At 39.3% G+C, this 16463-nt stretch overlaps 1 protein-coding gene across 1 annotated transcript in view; it reads right to left on the bottom strand.

Annotated features, from left to right (window-relative positions):
• The window catches only part of FGD6 (FYVE, RhoGEF and PH domain containing 6), a 71049-nt gene that overhangs the window by 22760 nt on the left and 31826 nt on the right, over positions 1-16463 (bottom strand). The window contains exons 5-9 of the mRNA XM_086461839.1: positions 16240-16307; positions 16118-16148; positions 7499-7650; positions 6504-6660; positions 5152-5239 (exon numbers count right to left, since the gene is read on the bottom strand). Coding sequence (XP_086317965.1) covers positions 5152-5239; positions 6504-6660; positions 7499-7650; positions 16118-16148; positions 16240-16307 — 496 coding nt within the window. The remainder of the gene's footprint in view (positions 1-5151; positions 5240-6503; positions 6661-7498; positions 7651-16117; positions 16149-16239; positions 16308-16463) is intronic.

The following is a 16463-nucleotide window of genomic DNA, read 5'->3' as shown; positions in this document are numbered from 1 at the left end:
CTTTTCAATTATAAATTTAGTTCCTCCACCACGAGATGGCACCCTCAATCCATTAAAGTCTTGGTAGTTTTAAAATCTATTTTACTTAGCTAAAATTAACTCCAAATGTATGACTATGCAAGAAAACACCTCCCTCGAGTTTCCATTCCCTGGTCGAGCGTCTAGTTCACCAAAAAGTACAATATCCTGCCAAAGATTAATATATATCCTCAATAAAAAGTCAACCGTGTATTCTCTACAAGCTACACCTCTGAACTGCTTAAAATGGAAAGAAATCAAATCAGAAACTTTCAAAGAAATATACATGTTAGACTGATAATATCAACAAATACTGATTTATAATTACCTTTTAAATGAGGTATAAAGATTCTGGGAGATCTACTGAAAACTAATTATATGTGATCTAGCATAGTGTTCATTTTTAGCTTCGCAGTGGTACAAGTTTCATGTAGGAGTGAAATAATTCAACTCCCATATGCTTGCCCTACCCAAATTCATCCTTTTACTCAAGAAGGATCAGGAGCCAATTGTTCCTGCCTTCATAAGATGTCTTGCTTCATGCATGCCCCTCAGAGACTGCTCAGTGTATTGTAATCTCTTTCTTATGCCAAAAAAAAAAAAGAAAAAAGAAAAAAAGGAGAATTATGAAACATGTTTCTGCAGAAGAAAATGCCTCAGAGTGAGAAATCTTGTCACAGTTAATGAAAGCTTTGAGAAAAACAGAACAACTGGAAGAAAAATATTTGGTGCTGAAATTTTATTTTTTGGCAAAGACCTAAGGGAGGATCCAAGAGAGAAGCATGAAGTGCAGGTTGGGGTGAAGGAAGAGTAACTGGCTGGGGTCTCCTGCAGGCAAGTGGGGAGGTAGTACTGGGAGGTCTGGCTGGCTGGGCCACAGGAACACCCACAGCTTTCTGTTCTCCTCCAAGTTTTGTCTGATCATTAACAGGCACTGGTCATTGTGTGATCTTTTAAGACAAGTTTGACATGGCACCAAAACCTTTCCAGCTACGCTCCATAAATATTACATCCTTCACATCCCTCAAGGTCTTATGCTGTTGTAGCTACCAGACATTCCAGTGTAATATTTAGGTGGACAAATATTCCATTAAAAACGAAGTTTATCTGCTTCACCTCAGGTTATGCTGGTAAGCTAGCATGAGAGGAAAAAAAAAAAATCAGCAGGAAGTATTTTGAAAGGAACTGAAAAGAGTTCACACTGGTTTTAACTTCCTTTAACCTAGAGGAACCTATGTCACACATCCAACACCATCTGCACCCTCCTGCCCTGTCTGCTGATGGATGCTCTCTCAAGTCAGAGCTGTGCCACACTGCCCAGGCAGAGTATTCTTGCGACTCCACTGTAAAGCAAACAAGTTAAAGCTTTAGAGCTGCAACTTGATCTACATTGGGGCCAGCACAAAGGACTCCAGTGGGAACCTCCCAGTATAAAGAATGAGTCCCTACAGCTTATACAGAAATACCAGCTTCTTAAAGCTGCCAACCACACACTCATCTCTACAGGCTGGGAACAAGAGGTGAGGTAGGTATAGTTTACTCATCTGCAAATGTACTGCTGGCACTCTAAGAAACTGTCCCTAGTACATGGAGACATCCAATTTAATATCTGAAGCAACTGCACTGGAAACAAAACCAGAGCCCCAACATGGGAACTAACTGTTTCTTGGTATATTCATGCTTTATGACATGTCCCCCAAAACAACACTTTACATCACTCAAAAACATTTTTGGATGGGTATATTCTAGCATTTAAAATCATATCAGCAGTGAATAAAAGATGGAAAATTAAGAGATTTACTGCATTCATTTAAAATTCTGTATTTAAAAAGAAAGGCAGCTTTTGCATTACAAGACAAGCAGCCAATAAAACTTGAAACCGTAAAATCCTGAAAGTGATAAAATACGTAATTTTCATCTTAATACTCTCTATGTATACCTGGTAAGTGGACCTCCATTCATAGCTAACACTCAGCTTCAGACAAGCATCAGAACAGGTATTTTTAGATTCTGTGAAAACACACTGGAAATTCTGTGCTTGCAACAACTTTCTAGAGATACTGGCTTAAACTATACAGACAAGCAGATTTCACAGACATGAATTTACAGAAAAAATTTAGCAAAAATGTTCCTAGATAAAATAAATAAATAAAGAAGTCGAATATTAAGGTGGAATGGTATCTACTCTCTTTGCCAAAGAAATTTTCCCCTCTGAAATGTTCTTTAGTTATTCAGACTAGGAAGACCTTAAGCATACCTTCAGAAAGGCAGACCTATAAAATAAAATTCATAACTGTGCTGGATACCCCAAAACACAGCAAAAAAAAAAAAATCAACCAAAAAAGTACACAACTACTGTTTCTGTGACAAACAAAATTTCCTCATGCAGTGCTTCTACGTTACAGCAGCCAGGAATTCTCTCTTCGTTCTTGCTGGGGGGCAGTGACTATCACTTCTTCTCCTGTTAAAAATTCTGTTCTGCCTCATTAACTACTTTTTGTCTCAGGTTGTCCAATTTAATTAAGTTAAACTGAAAGCAATCATTCCCCAACACATAATTGGTCTCAAGTCTGACAACTCTTTCTCCAACCTGCAAAAGAGCAGCGTGCTCAAAGGCTTATTTTTCATCACCCTCAGACCCCCCTCACTATACCCCAGTAAAGGATAACAAAACACCCTCTCTCTGCAAACCTTATGTTGAGAAAAAGAGGAGAGAGCCTTATCCAACGACAATGAAGAGCCTGTTCATACTGTACAGTCTCAAGTCATCTACTCAAATCAGAGGTTTTCAGGAAGAGAGAAACACCTCTCCTTCACTTCTATTAGAAATCACAGGCCTCTAATTAACACCCCCAAAACCTCATCTCATGTTTGCTGTACAGAGCTCGGGACCAGCATGTGGAGAAGTGGAAGTTCACTTGCTAGACTGGAGAAGCTGTATAATTGAACAGAAACACAGCTGAGCTGTGCCTCTGCTTGGCTGATTTATGAGTCCACCTGCTCCTGCTTTTGTTAGCACAAAAGTAACTCCACTTCAAAGCACAGCAACAATCTTCTGATGTGACCACGTAGCAGCAGGTTACCAGTACAAAGCTGTCCCACTGACACAGAACATCTACATAGGATGAAATCCCTGCTGACTCAGGCCTAGCAGCTTCGTTTCCTGGATTATTTTCGCTCCCTTGCTCTTACCCGCTGCTCCCTCCTCCCTCGCCCACAGATCCCCCCTGCCTTCGGCCTGGGCAGCTGCTGCATCATTGCATCTCATCCACTGCAACAATAGATCCAAATATTATGTGTGTCCTTCGAAGGTTTTGCAGCACAAGTTTATACAGAGATTGCTCAGTATCACACAGAGCTGCTGGAAGGTAACAGAGCAAACAGGTAATCCAGAGAGATATGGAAGAATGAGAATCTCAAGGACAACAAAAATGCATGATAGACTGAACAGACTGAAAATTAAATACGTCCAAAATAACACTCCTCTGCCCCAATATAATAAAATTCTTAGTCTGACCTCTTTTATTGCTCCCATTGAACAAGAGAAAATTACTTTTCTAAATCAGCAGCCAGCATTGCAATCCCATTTCTGTCAACAGCATTTGCAGGTGTATTTAAAGCTAGGCAGCCATAGTAAGTTCTGCAGACTGGGGACACCGACAGAAACCCCCATCACTACAGAATGATTTTTTTGAGGTCTAAACCAGCCTGTCCCAGCTGCAACGACAGCTAATGATCACGAGAAATTCCCCTTCAACATCTGAGTTTTGTTTCAGTGCCATTCACCCTGACATCTCTCGTTTTGCTATGTATATTGACAATGGCATTTACTCCACCCTGATCCTCTGTTTAACCTTTTTAATTAAAACCTTTGAACTTATCCAAATCCAAAGCTCTGCTGGTTTTGAGTGTACAAAAAGGCCACACCATGCCCTAAGTCAGTATCCTTTTACAATAAAGCAACTCCCCAGATGCCGTTTTATGGTTTGATTTCATCAATTAAGAGCCACTAAGATTTCCCCCTACGAAGTAGTCCATTTAATAAGAGTTTTCACCCTTTTTTCAACACCTGTGACAAATGAGATTATTAAAATGAAAACAGTCAACATCAATAGCTTGGTAACTGCTGTATAACACTTAAATCTGTATCTCCCACAGCATCACTAATCTAAGTACTTGCTGGGGAAATGCCAACAAGCTGCTACAGAGCCAAAAAAAAAAAGGTCACAGAGCATTTGATTTTGCAGTTACTACATAAACAGAGGCTATTTTTAAATTGCTCACCAAGAAGCAATGGCTTTCAAAAACAATGCCTTAAGTATTTCCAAATCCTTCCAGGAGCCATCCCTCTCTTACAACAAACACATCTCAAAATACTTCACAAAGGAGGCCTCTATCATTGCCCTCCTTTCACAGAAAAAAAAAAAAAGCACTGCATCATGGAGATGACTTGCTCAAGGTCATCCAAACATACCAGTGCCAAGGCAGGGTATAGAGCCCAGATTTCCTAGTCCCAAACCAGCTCTTCAGCCTACAATGCTCCTGTAACAAGTCTTAAGCACTTACTGGTAAATGTACACTAAAAACATGCGTTTTGCCTTTAAAAGAGAATGGATTTTACAGACAAAACACCTGGCTGGGTGAGAACTGGAGAAGCTACTTGCAGGAGTTAGCATAGACATCTTTCACTTCCTTCTTCTAGCTCCAATTTTCCATAGTACCTTTTTCCTTCATTAAGAACACCCACCGCCCCCCCGCCAACACACACACCACCCTCCCCCCCGCCCCAACCCCAAAACAAAACAGGAGCTTTCCAACCCTGAGGAAATTACAGGCTTTTATTACCACAGAAACAAACAAAAACCACCACAAGGTTTCATGTTTTCCAAGTAGTGCTGTATGTCGCATCAGAGAACACACCACAGTGTCTGGAATATTAGCATCTCACTTGTGTATCTTATTGCAATCAATATTAACAAAGAAAGCCTCTAAACCCATGCCATGTTTTTAAAAAAGCTTCACAATCTGAAGTCTGATAAATACGCTTCACAGATGGATAGAACCGCCTGAAAACAAGCTTCCTGGGACGTGTGAAGACTGGCTTCTTAAGCCTGCAAAAGAGCTTGACTGTACCTGTCAACAGGAGCCTGTATTGGGGAATCCTCTGAACTGGCTTGAGCAGATAGTGCTTGAGGGCCAGACTAGCACAGCGGGGGCTCATCTGAAAGAAACACCCAAAATAAATAACGATTCTGTGGTTGTCAAGGGTTCTAGCAAAAGAAAACATACCTACAAACAACTACCGATTACAATGGATAAGATTTATCTTTAAGGTGTGACTACCACCGTGTCAAAGACCACACTACAGACTAAGCATTTCCATGTGGAAGACTGCATGCAAAATTAATCATGCGTTAAAAGACATCGGTAAGCACTCATATGCCATGGATTCAAAACAGGTGCTTTTGCTTATGAGGAAGAGAGGTGAACCTTCCCAGAAAAAAAAGGAAACACCAGTGGCAAGGGCAACATGCTCCTTTGAAAAGGCTGTCAGTGGCCGTTAGGCAGAAAGACAGAGAAGACAGCAGTGCTCACTGCACAAGTTTTAATGAATCCACACCTCTAAAGACAACACAGAATGAAAAGATCCATGCTTCAAAAATGCTGATTATCTTGAGTTTGCATTCAAAATAACGTGCATCTGAAACACTGAGTCCTTAAAGAGGCCTCTTATCTTCTTCCTGTCCGTGCTGACTCTACCTCAAGCTCTTCCTTTGCTGACTGTAAGTAGCCTTTTCACACGACTCGTAAGTGAACAGAGCAGCAACTACTCAAGGGGAAGCCCATGTAATAGGAGGTGAATTCACAGTTTGTGCGGATCATGTGCTTAGGGAGCTTGCACCTCTTCTCTGATTTGATTCAAAGGAGTTACGTAAAGTCTGGCAATGCTTTTAGGGACGTGAATCAGCTTTCACCTGATTGCTGCATGTGCTGGGTTTGAAACTTCTAGAAATACGCAGATGAGAAAATTCATTTTTTTATGTTTCCAACTGAAATGAAACACCATTCCCATGAGTAAGCTACTGCCCTATGATGTGGTAGAGAAATCAACCTGGTTTAAAATAGGACAGTTAATTGGTGCATAGTACAATCAGGAGACAGAAAAGCAGCCAGAGATTTTTTTGTTGATGTGTCTACGATACAATTTGTAGCAAGTGCTGCATTTTCTGAAAATCAAGGTCCTTTACCATCTCACAGTGGTAGCCAAAATCACTAGTCACTTCACAAAATGTGAATTTACTTCTTTCCACTGCCACCCTACTAAGTCTCAAGACAAGACTGCAGAAAACAAACAAACAAAAAAAGCCAAACAAACAAACAAAAACCCACCACCCAATTGGAGGATAGTCTCTTAAAGTGTTATGGAGGAACACAACTGCTAAAAAGCCACAAAATAGGATATAACTTACAAAACATTACAGTACCTCAAAGTCTTTGACTACTGAGGCAAAACCTGCATTCTTCTTACACTGCTCATCTAAAAGTGCAACATTTTTATCAAATTCTTTGATGTAAGTTGAATACATCTTTAAGTAGGGCCCCTTTTTAACAAATATATCAGCAATTCTTTGATGTTCGAGCCTAGAAACAAAAAAACAGCAATCAGAAAGAGCTAAAGAGTGTATATCTTAACCCTACAGGAAAACATCTATCTCTTTCACAGTAAGATGTGCTAGTTTACGTTCTGAACAAAAAGCTTATAGTTCAGCAAATAGACATCCATCTCAGTAGCTACTCTGGAAAACCTTACCAGGCACACCTTGACACACTAGTTCAGTGTCAGATGACAACCACTTAATACACAGTCTGTTTAAAACGGTCTTGGAACTGTTTGAACACTTTAGTACAAGCTGGATTTCTGAGGAGATAGATCTTCAAACTTCAGTCTTCATCCCTTAATAGCAATAGTCTTTCCCCATTTCAGTGCCTTTGTCAGTAGGCTTTGTACAGCTGATTTAGATCCACCCACTAGTGTAACTGAGAATGGACATCAATGGGATTGCGGCTGTCAGTCAGTGCTGTGACTGGTTAGTAGATCTCAGCTACCTTTGAAACGCAAACTGTTCTTCAGGACAGCCTCCTCCTCCTCTAATGAAATCAGTCCACTTAATCATGCCCATGCAAGGACTAGAACTTTGAATTAAAAATGAGATTTTAAACTAAAAAGTGTGATTGCTAAAAACAGGTATTGACATGTTTTCTAGACCTTTTTAGATACATTTAAATGGCAAAAAGTACATCTAAACAGAAAATTATCTCCTTTCTATCTCCTTATCTATACTTTCAAAGTCAATTCTGTCATTTAAGAAGGCACATGAAATGCAAACAAGAGTCAAACCGTGGTCACATGGAGTCACATAAGCCCCACAGATAAATTACAACAACATCAAAAGAGTGGTATCCCTTTATTGATAGTCACCAGTGAGATAATCGCTCTTCCAGTTCCCTCAGGAGGTCCCGATTGAGTTCGTACAGCTGAGGTAGGTAGTACAGGATCTGATTCAGGATTCTGTCCTCAATCACTGGCTTTCCAAGCTGCCTAGAGGCATGTGCCACAGCGTCCCGGAAATCCTGCCGGAGTACAAAGAGGACAGAAACCCCCCTTCCCATGAGCGAACGGCCTTCAAAGCACCAACACAGACAACGGCGTTCTCTCTGCAGACATTCCAGGCGCTGCTCCCTATTACCAAAGGCAAGCCGGGTACCATCTGGGTTATGTTTCTCTGCAGCTTCAACTTACTCCCCTGGGATTGCCTTAATCCCTTTGGCTTGACACTGGAGCTTTACTTTCTTGCTCCTGTATGCATAATGTAGAGGTTCTTCATTATTTTTATAACACATGCCTAAGAAATGTGCTGGTACTACATACGAGAAAACTAAGGGGGGAAAAAAAAAAGGTTGTGTCTGCAATGGTGTTGGCAGCCGTGAGTATCTTCTTGCTAATATTTGGCCCAAAAAGCAGAAATCTTGTATCGGCTCATACAATCATAATACCTTATTTTAAAATCGTACTAGTTTTCATAAACCATCTAAAAATGCCCTTTTGGAAGATGTGCCTCTTGAACAAAAACGTGGGGTCACCAAAAACCCCACAGCAGCTCTTCTATATACAGGAAAATTAACATCTAACAAGAAAGTATTGTAACAACATATGGGAACCATGGGATTTCAAATGTTAACGAAGAACCAAAACATTGGTACTTTCTAACATTTACAGGGAGGAGGAAAACCCCTGCTTACACTTAAGGGATCTTCTTAGAGCATTTTTATGCTATAACCAGCTCCCAACAGGACAGAGCTGAGGCTTATTGGTCCTCATTAAACTATTTAGAATTAAAATCTTGGCCCCGCACAAGTCAGTATGGCCAGGACTGTATCCATTACGTGAGGTATTTCCCCTGATCACATCCAAATAAAATTTTCAAAAAAGATTAGCAATTTAGCATTTCATTTGAAAAACAACACGGTCTAAACTGACAAAAAAAGAAAATCCAGATTGGGTGGTGCACTGTATTATCATTTCGCACTTGAATTTGTGCAACAGTGGAAAAAAGACAATCCGGAATAGTTCTTTTTGAGTTTGTGGTCTGCTGAAACCTGATAACGTGCACAATCTATAGGTATCCTGAAAAAGGTAACTAGTGACATGTTCCTAAATACAACGATGAGTTACATTTTAAATGTGTGTGGTGTCCCCACCATGCACATTAATAAATAAAAATTAAGCCCCCTATTTCCCCCTCCCAAGGTCTACTACTACAGGTCTTACTAGCGATCTCATCAGTCCAGCATTTGGCACTATTTAGGGTCTCTCAGACTTAAGCCTCAACTTTCCCCTGCCCTCTCTCCACATTACATCAGCTCTGGGCAGCGTGAGCTCCAGACACACTTTCTTGCTTTGTGACCCTCTGGGTCATGAAGGCTGTGACTGGGCAGTTAAGACAAGAAACTGAAAGGAGATACAGGGCAATGGCTGTGATGGGGGAAGGCTGAGAACGAAAGGCAAGGGAGTTAAAAAACAGATGGCGTTATTCATATGGAAATGTTCTGTTTTACATCCTCTGTGCAAGCTAGTGACACATAGGTTAACTACCAGCTGCATCTTATGGGTTTTCCTGACCCTAGGGCATTGCTTAACACTGAAATGATACATGGAATTACAATGGCAAAAGCTCAAATGAGGCATTCTGGAGAGCTTCATGCAAAATGCATCATCATATTATGATAATATGCTCCCCCCGCCCCCCCAATCACATGCACACACAATATACTGTATCTACTTTGCCATGGGATGAAAAAAGAATTTTGTCTGAATGCTATAAGGCTACTTGCACGATGAAAAGAAAAGCAGTTTTGTCCATAGTGTACTCAACAACCCAGGTTTTTCCCTGACCAAACAATAAAAGGAGAGCAGGGAGCCAGGTTTAAGCACCAGTAGATAAGACAGGAATGTCATTTGTAGTTAAGAGCATTTATTTAACTTCTAGAGAGAGCATTCAAAGAGCCTGCAGGACGTTTTCCAAATACAGATTTGGTTTTTCGACTAGCTTGATCCAAAGTCCATCAGCTTCATCAAGCTTTGGATCACGCCATGAAAGAGTCTATCACTAAAACAGCCAACCAAAACTTTTGTTTCATCACCCGCTCCAGTCCCCCCCCCACCACTGAGTAAACCTAGGAAGCCCTGCAGAGAGGAAACGCAGGGAAGAAAGATAATGTGAAGCTTTCAAATGATGAAAACCAGCCTGCTAAACAACAAAAGAGCTAAACTTCAACGGTATTTTTCTTTCTCAAATTATCAAGTCTTCACTACAGAAGCAGTACAATGCTTTTGTCACTGTAATCATATTAAGATTTATTTTTAACCTGGCAGTGGGTGTGAAGTAACTATCATGCCAAGTTCATCTTGAGATAAACTTAAGAGTTGAAGGCAGAGAGCACATGCCTGAGGAGTGGAGGTAGAAAAAGTCAAAGCAGCGTAAAAAGGTTGGAGTTAAACAGTGTTTCCACTCGAAGGTATTGGCCTTCTGAGAAAGTAATTTTTTATCCAAAAGGACAAAACGTTAAGTCTGTTTTAATTACCAAATGTAAAATATGTTAATTTAAAAAGCGAACCCTGAAATTTCACTCCAAAGGGTGGAAGGTATTTAAATAAAGAGAACATTTTATACAAGTAGGTGAATGACTTAGAAATTAGAAATTGCAGTAATAGTCATTTAATACACCAGAATCTAATTCCTTCTAAAACTAAATCTGTTCACTGCTGAATAAAAACGGGATCACTGTTCCAAATAATATATCCATTACTCTGATATCTATATATACCTGCAAGAAGGGATTCATATTACAAACATATTTAGTATATAGTACTATATAACATGGCTGAAGAGCACTGCTTTCATCAGTCTGTGCAGTCACCTGAGTTGCCCTAGAAATTGTTCTTTGAAGCAATGCAGCAATCCATTACAGTGAATTTTGGAGATCTATTTCTTAATTAAAGAAAGCCTTTCAAATATTAAAATCTTACTCACTAAAAAATCATACCCAAACTTGCCATTCATTGGAATTAATGTGGTTATTTCAACTAAAAAACACCATTTGCAACTCTAGACAAAAGTTTTATATGCTTCATGACAGAAAACAAAAGATTAAGCTAGTTATACTGAATCATCCCAGCTTCTTACCAGGATAATTTTTCCTTTCAGAGGAGGGAGGCTATTGTACACTTTCTGAAATGCTGGTTTAGAGTTTCTAGCTCTACATTATATTCTGGTCCAATAATAACCTGATAACAGTTTTTACTGCTTAGGCAAAGGCAATTGTCTTCACACAGCTACTTTAAGAGGATGACACTCATCACTGTCCCTGGAAAGCACATTCTTTCCAAAGCAGAAACAATCTTAGTTTATTCTAGACTAAGACAGCATCCCACTGGGTACCTGTCCATATGAAAATCTAGTATAGGCAGTTTTAAAGGCTTCTGAGTATACACTGTTGCTGAATTACTGCCTAATAACATGTTCCAAACTTGAAAATGTTTAGGGAATTTTATTTATCCTATTAGTATACACTCCTCCTAGAGCTGTGCAGTTTTTAAACAGTATTTGAGGAGGATACCACCATCGCTGCTTTTGTTTCCTCCCACCCCTCCTTCAATGCAGCTTCCTTAAATAAGCAAAGGGCCATGATATCTGAAATAATTCTGACCCTGTTGTGAATCATCTGCGATCGGCCCACGCACTTCCCCTCTGCAAAGGCCCTGACTCACAGTCCCTCTCAGTTCTTTCCACAGGACGACTCCTGGCATGCAGCGAAGCGACCTGCCCGCATCAGTCCAAGGAGGAAAGGAACAAGTTCAGTTGTAAACCACAATAGGTACTAAACCCTTGCTCAGCTGCTGACTGGGTTAAGTGCATCTTCAGGTATCTAATAGCTGAATGAAGATAATTTCGAATGGGTGAAATTAAAACTTCCTGTAAATGTAACTGGAAGAGAAAGAACTACATGGCCTAAACGTCGTCACGTATTTTACTCCTAAGGCTTCAACTAATATTCATCTTGGATCTGTTCTCCTAGAACATACCACTAGCAAAGCAAAAATAAGTCATAATCCCTTCCGCTGAGGTACAACTCCCAGCTAAATACACCTGCAGATAGCTCAAATATCAGTTTAATTTAAGGAAAAAAATATGTTTGCGTTTGGATGCTTTTCAAGAAACACACACACATACATCCTACAGGGTGGGGGGTGGGGGGGAAGGCGAGGAAGTTTCATGCTCTGGGGAACAGCCAGGCTGCTATATGTGACAAACTGTAAACACAAATGTTAGGAATACAGCTACAGAAGATTTCACAAATACATTATTTAAAACACAAATACACAGTCTTAACTACCATTAGACTATTAGCCATAAACTGTTAAATTAAACTATAGCAACAATAGTTAATGAAGACTATGAGTAAGTGTGGATCATAATATTTTTCAAACATGAGCTTGCTTCTGGAAAGCTGCCAAATAGTTCCACGCCTCTTTTCTTCAGTAGTAAAATAATTTTTAAGTCTTTAACAATATGAGATAGTTAATTTTTTTTGCAATCATCAATGATTTGACTGTTGCATATTCCCAGAATGTTATTTCAAGGAACAGGCTGGGTAGCAGAACAATGTTTCCTTCCAAACCAAAACTATTTCATTAGCCTTCTTAAGATGACTACAGCTGCAATTCATTGTCAAATGCCTCAATCAGCAATTCTAAAGCACTTCACAGACTAAAAATTTATCAGCCTATTCACCTCAGACTGGTCAAATATTGAACTTTCATACAGTTGGAAAAAAAGGAGTTGGAGATTGAGATAATTTTTCACAGCTGAACAGGAGGTCAGCTGTAAGCCAGGACCAGAGGTCAGGCCTTCTTTTGCTCCAAAACTCATAGCTATTTCATTTCTCAAAATGCACATTACATTCTTTTTCCAAATCTACTATGAATTATTTTTCATAATATTTGGCTACTATATACAAAAAGTCTAAGTTTTTAGAGATATGTAAAACTATATATAGGTGTTTTATATATATATATATATATTTGCAATTGTCTTCTGAAAATGGAAACATATCAAACCAGAATTTCTCACTCTTGTGAGTGTCTCTGCAAGGATAGAAATATAGAAATAGAAAAAAGAAAGACATTTGACCTCTTATCTAACTTCTCCAATAAGTGGCTGATCTTGTGGCTGCAGAAAAGTTACGAGGTGCCTCCTGACAACCTCCTACTTGCTCTCAGAGTCCTAATAACGACAGAACAGGGGTCTAAGTCAGAAGTGCAGATCTAAAGGTTCAAGCCAAAGCCTACAAGCCTAAGCTTTTCTTTGGTCATACAGCACAAAGTTACACACTAAGTGCTGCAGCGGAAGGAGACATCTCAAAAAGCACGTTCCTCTGCTGGACCAGAAGCCTCACTGCCCATGCCGTAGCAGCAAGGGGAAAACAGAGCGGTGGGTTTTGGCAAAAGAACAAAATTTGGAACAAAAACGGACAAAAGAAATGATATCAAATAAGCCAGGTAGCTTACCCTTACAGCTCCAGGGTGCTGCTGAGGAGGTCTTCTCACTTGTGCAAAGCAAACCATTTCCAAAGAATCCCACAAGTAAGTACAAATGGCATCAATCCTGCCTTACTCCTTTTCCAGGAACACCAGGTGTTTTTCGGGCACAGAGCATCTCAGACAGCAGTGACAAGCTTGTTTCTCTTACATGACTTTATGTTTTATATCCAGTTCATCGTTCATCGTTCCTTCCCCCCCCCTCGCAAGTGCCCTTAGGGAAGAAACAGGACTTCTTGCACCTTCTCAACCCTTGTTTACCCTGTGGAGGCCATGCATGAACCATCTCACAAAGATGCATACAAATGAGCTGTTTGATTTAAGCTCTCTTGTTTTCAGGAGTTTCTAACAGTATTTCACTGAAGTCTTGTTTTCTACAAAAGCATTATGATAGCTACAGAAATACAGAGAATTCAAGATTACATCTAATGCTTGATTACTCCCTCAAGCAACCCCATTCATTGGGTATGGTTGAGAGAGCATCAGTGTGCAAAGCCAGTTCAGCCCCTTATCTCTGTTATGACCAGTTTATTTTGTATTAATAGAAGTGTCACAAAGTATTTCTAATTTTCTAGAGAACTTTTGTAGTCTGTCTTCAACAGAAGCAGTCAGGTGACTTACAAAGTGTGACAGTGTCCAGACAGGCCAGCACTATCTTGGAAAAGTTGTTCCACCTAACTTGACTTTGTCAATATAAAAGAAAAAAATTCTTAAAAAAAATTCAGTGGTACTTGAAACAAGTTTGCAGTCACATTCTCACCTCTCAACTGCTTTAGACTCCACTTCAAATGCTCTAAGCAGTAGCACCCTAAAAACCTTTTTCTTACATCAACAGTTCTGTTCCCTGGCTGTACTAAGAGCTGTGAGCTGGAAAAACTGGCATTGGTAAGACAGACTGAGAATACTATTAATTTCAGATTGTTGCTAATGGAATTAGTCAATAAATTTTGAGTATTTAGTCTTTGGAAAACCACTAATAGATGGTTCAGAAGGTGCAATGGAGCCTTCCCTGAGCAGCCAAATCTTTACTATGGGTAAAAACAGCCCAGCCCGGGGACAATCTACGTTTTGATTCCAGACATCTGTCAGAGGTTGCTTGACTGACAATTAGTAATCCTGACGCTGAAACTAGTAAGTGAAAGTGGTTCAGTGCACATGAAATCAAAAGGACAGTTTTATCAACATTTAAATATATCCATAAGAAATATATGATTAAACATATTTAATAATGTCTGTGACGAACATACACAAATCCTCAGGCATACCACTCTGTGGAAATAATAAAAAAAAAGTGTTTCTGCAACCTTTCTTTGGTATAGCAATTTTTATTTAATGAAGAATGCAACACACACAGAGCCTCAAAACTGGTGCCCACTCTGACAAGGTTCACCAAGGTTCCCGCTGCAGGCCAACAGACAAGTTGAGGACAGAGTATTTCCTTGACTCCTAGCTTAGCATCCTCTCTGTTAGACCAGGCTGAATGCATGTTGACTGTTATTGCTAGCCAACAAAAACATTTCTCATGTTTTTTATTTGGCAGCTAGAAACCAGCATACTGTCATGAACAGAGTTGCAAGTTACTCATTAAAACAAAGCAAAACACATCCTACAGCATTGCACGTTTACATTGTGCAGACAACCTTAAGTTTATCCCAGGAACTCCTAAACTCCCGGCTGTTTTCCCTCTCCCACATTCTTCCTCTGCTTGCCTGCACCCTCCTCATCAACAGCCTTATTCTTCCAGTACTGCACGTGTTACCTGAAGAACTGATACACTGAAAAGTGAAGACATCTCTAAGATCTAAGTTATATGCCTGAAAAATATGATAATTAAAAATCATATAGCTTAAAGCATGTCTATACTCATTAGGACAACTGTCTTCCTTTATCTGGTATTTAAGCTTGAGTTCTGTACTAAAACCCATGGTGAACGTAAATTACATATTGGCCGCAACTGCCTGACCCAGCTTTTAAAAACCAAACTTAAACAGAATAAGAAAGTCAATTACTAAAATGGAAGGCAAAAGAGGAATCAGCAAGTGGTGTGGTAAGCTTTTTGTTTCCTGAAAGATCTCCATATTACAGGACTGTATACATTCATCTATAAGAGCCTTTGTTCCCAAGTTTCACAGAACATGCTTCTCAAGAGACCAAGACAGACCAATGCATCTGTTTGTAATACAACCGCTTCTATTGCCCAAGGAAAAAAAAAATCACTATGCTTGCACTTAATAGAGTGACAAAATGGTACAAACACATATCACTTAGAAGTCGACAGAAAACACATAAAATGGAGCTAGAGAAAGCTAAATTCTTCATTAATTTACTATTATCACCTTCAACACAGCATGTTTAACAAATGACTGGTCTGCATAAGCATGAATTAAATACTTAACCCTTGCTGTGGAAAGCATATCACACGTACTAAAATCGCAGCTGTTATCAGAAAGCAAGCATCTGTCAAAGAATTGCAGCTCAAAAAAATACGCTGCCATGGTGATGGATGGACCATTAGAGCTAATTAGTTAGATAACCTAAAGAATGTGTATTTTTATATACCATTTCTAAAGGTAAATTGTTCCTACTTTCCCCTGCTACTTTAAAAGTTATTCTAACCAAGTTGCTATGGTACAAGCTGGCTTATAAATATGATGCTGATCGACATAAACGGATATATATTCCATTTTCAATATTCAGGCAATAACTCTGCTCAGCTGGAAGACTGAATACATTAATTAAGGAGACATGGAACAAACTAGCAAAACATTCATCCATTTTATAAAATCTCAAACTTTAAAGTTCTGCTAAATTAGATTTTTATATTTTGAGTATGTAGACACAGCAGAAAAAAAGTCACAATCACTACAATAAAGCCTAAACGTAGAACTTTTAACAGATTAAATACATAGAAGAGGAAATTTCTGGGTTTTGGGTACTTACAATGTGTAAGAGTTTTAGCACATCCACAAACCTATCAAAAAGGCAAGAAAAAGTAATAGTTACATTTTAATTGCCCAATTAAAATAAACTGAATAATTGTTAAGTGTAGCATTGACACTTACACTTTCTCTGAGCTCATGATCTCCTTGGCAATATGGTACACCTTTGTTTTCTTTCCAGCTGCCTTACTCTGCAAATAAAATTATATGTTATACTATGCACCTACTAAAACTGTCATCATTTCCAGCTAGTAGTTCCTCAAATCCCATGTAATTATCTAATGGTTATTTCTAATAAAAACGTTTTATACTGCTTTGAAATCTCTTGGCTTTGAAACCTTCTGGCT

Source organism: Leptosomus discolor, chromosome 1 (assembly GCF_034619465.1).
Source record: "Leptosomus discolor isolate bLepDis1 chromosome 1, bLepDis1.hap2, whole genome shotgun sequence".
NCBI classification, from domain to species: domain Eukaryota; kingdom Metazoa; phylum Chordata; class Aves; order Leptosomiformes; family Leptosomidae; genus Leptosomus; species Leptosomus discolor.
Note: the sequence above shows the minus strand (reverse complement) of the source record. Positions and strands in the feature narration are given on the sequence as shown.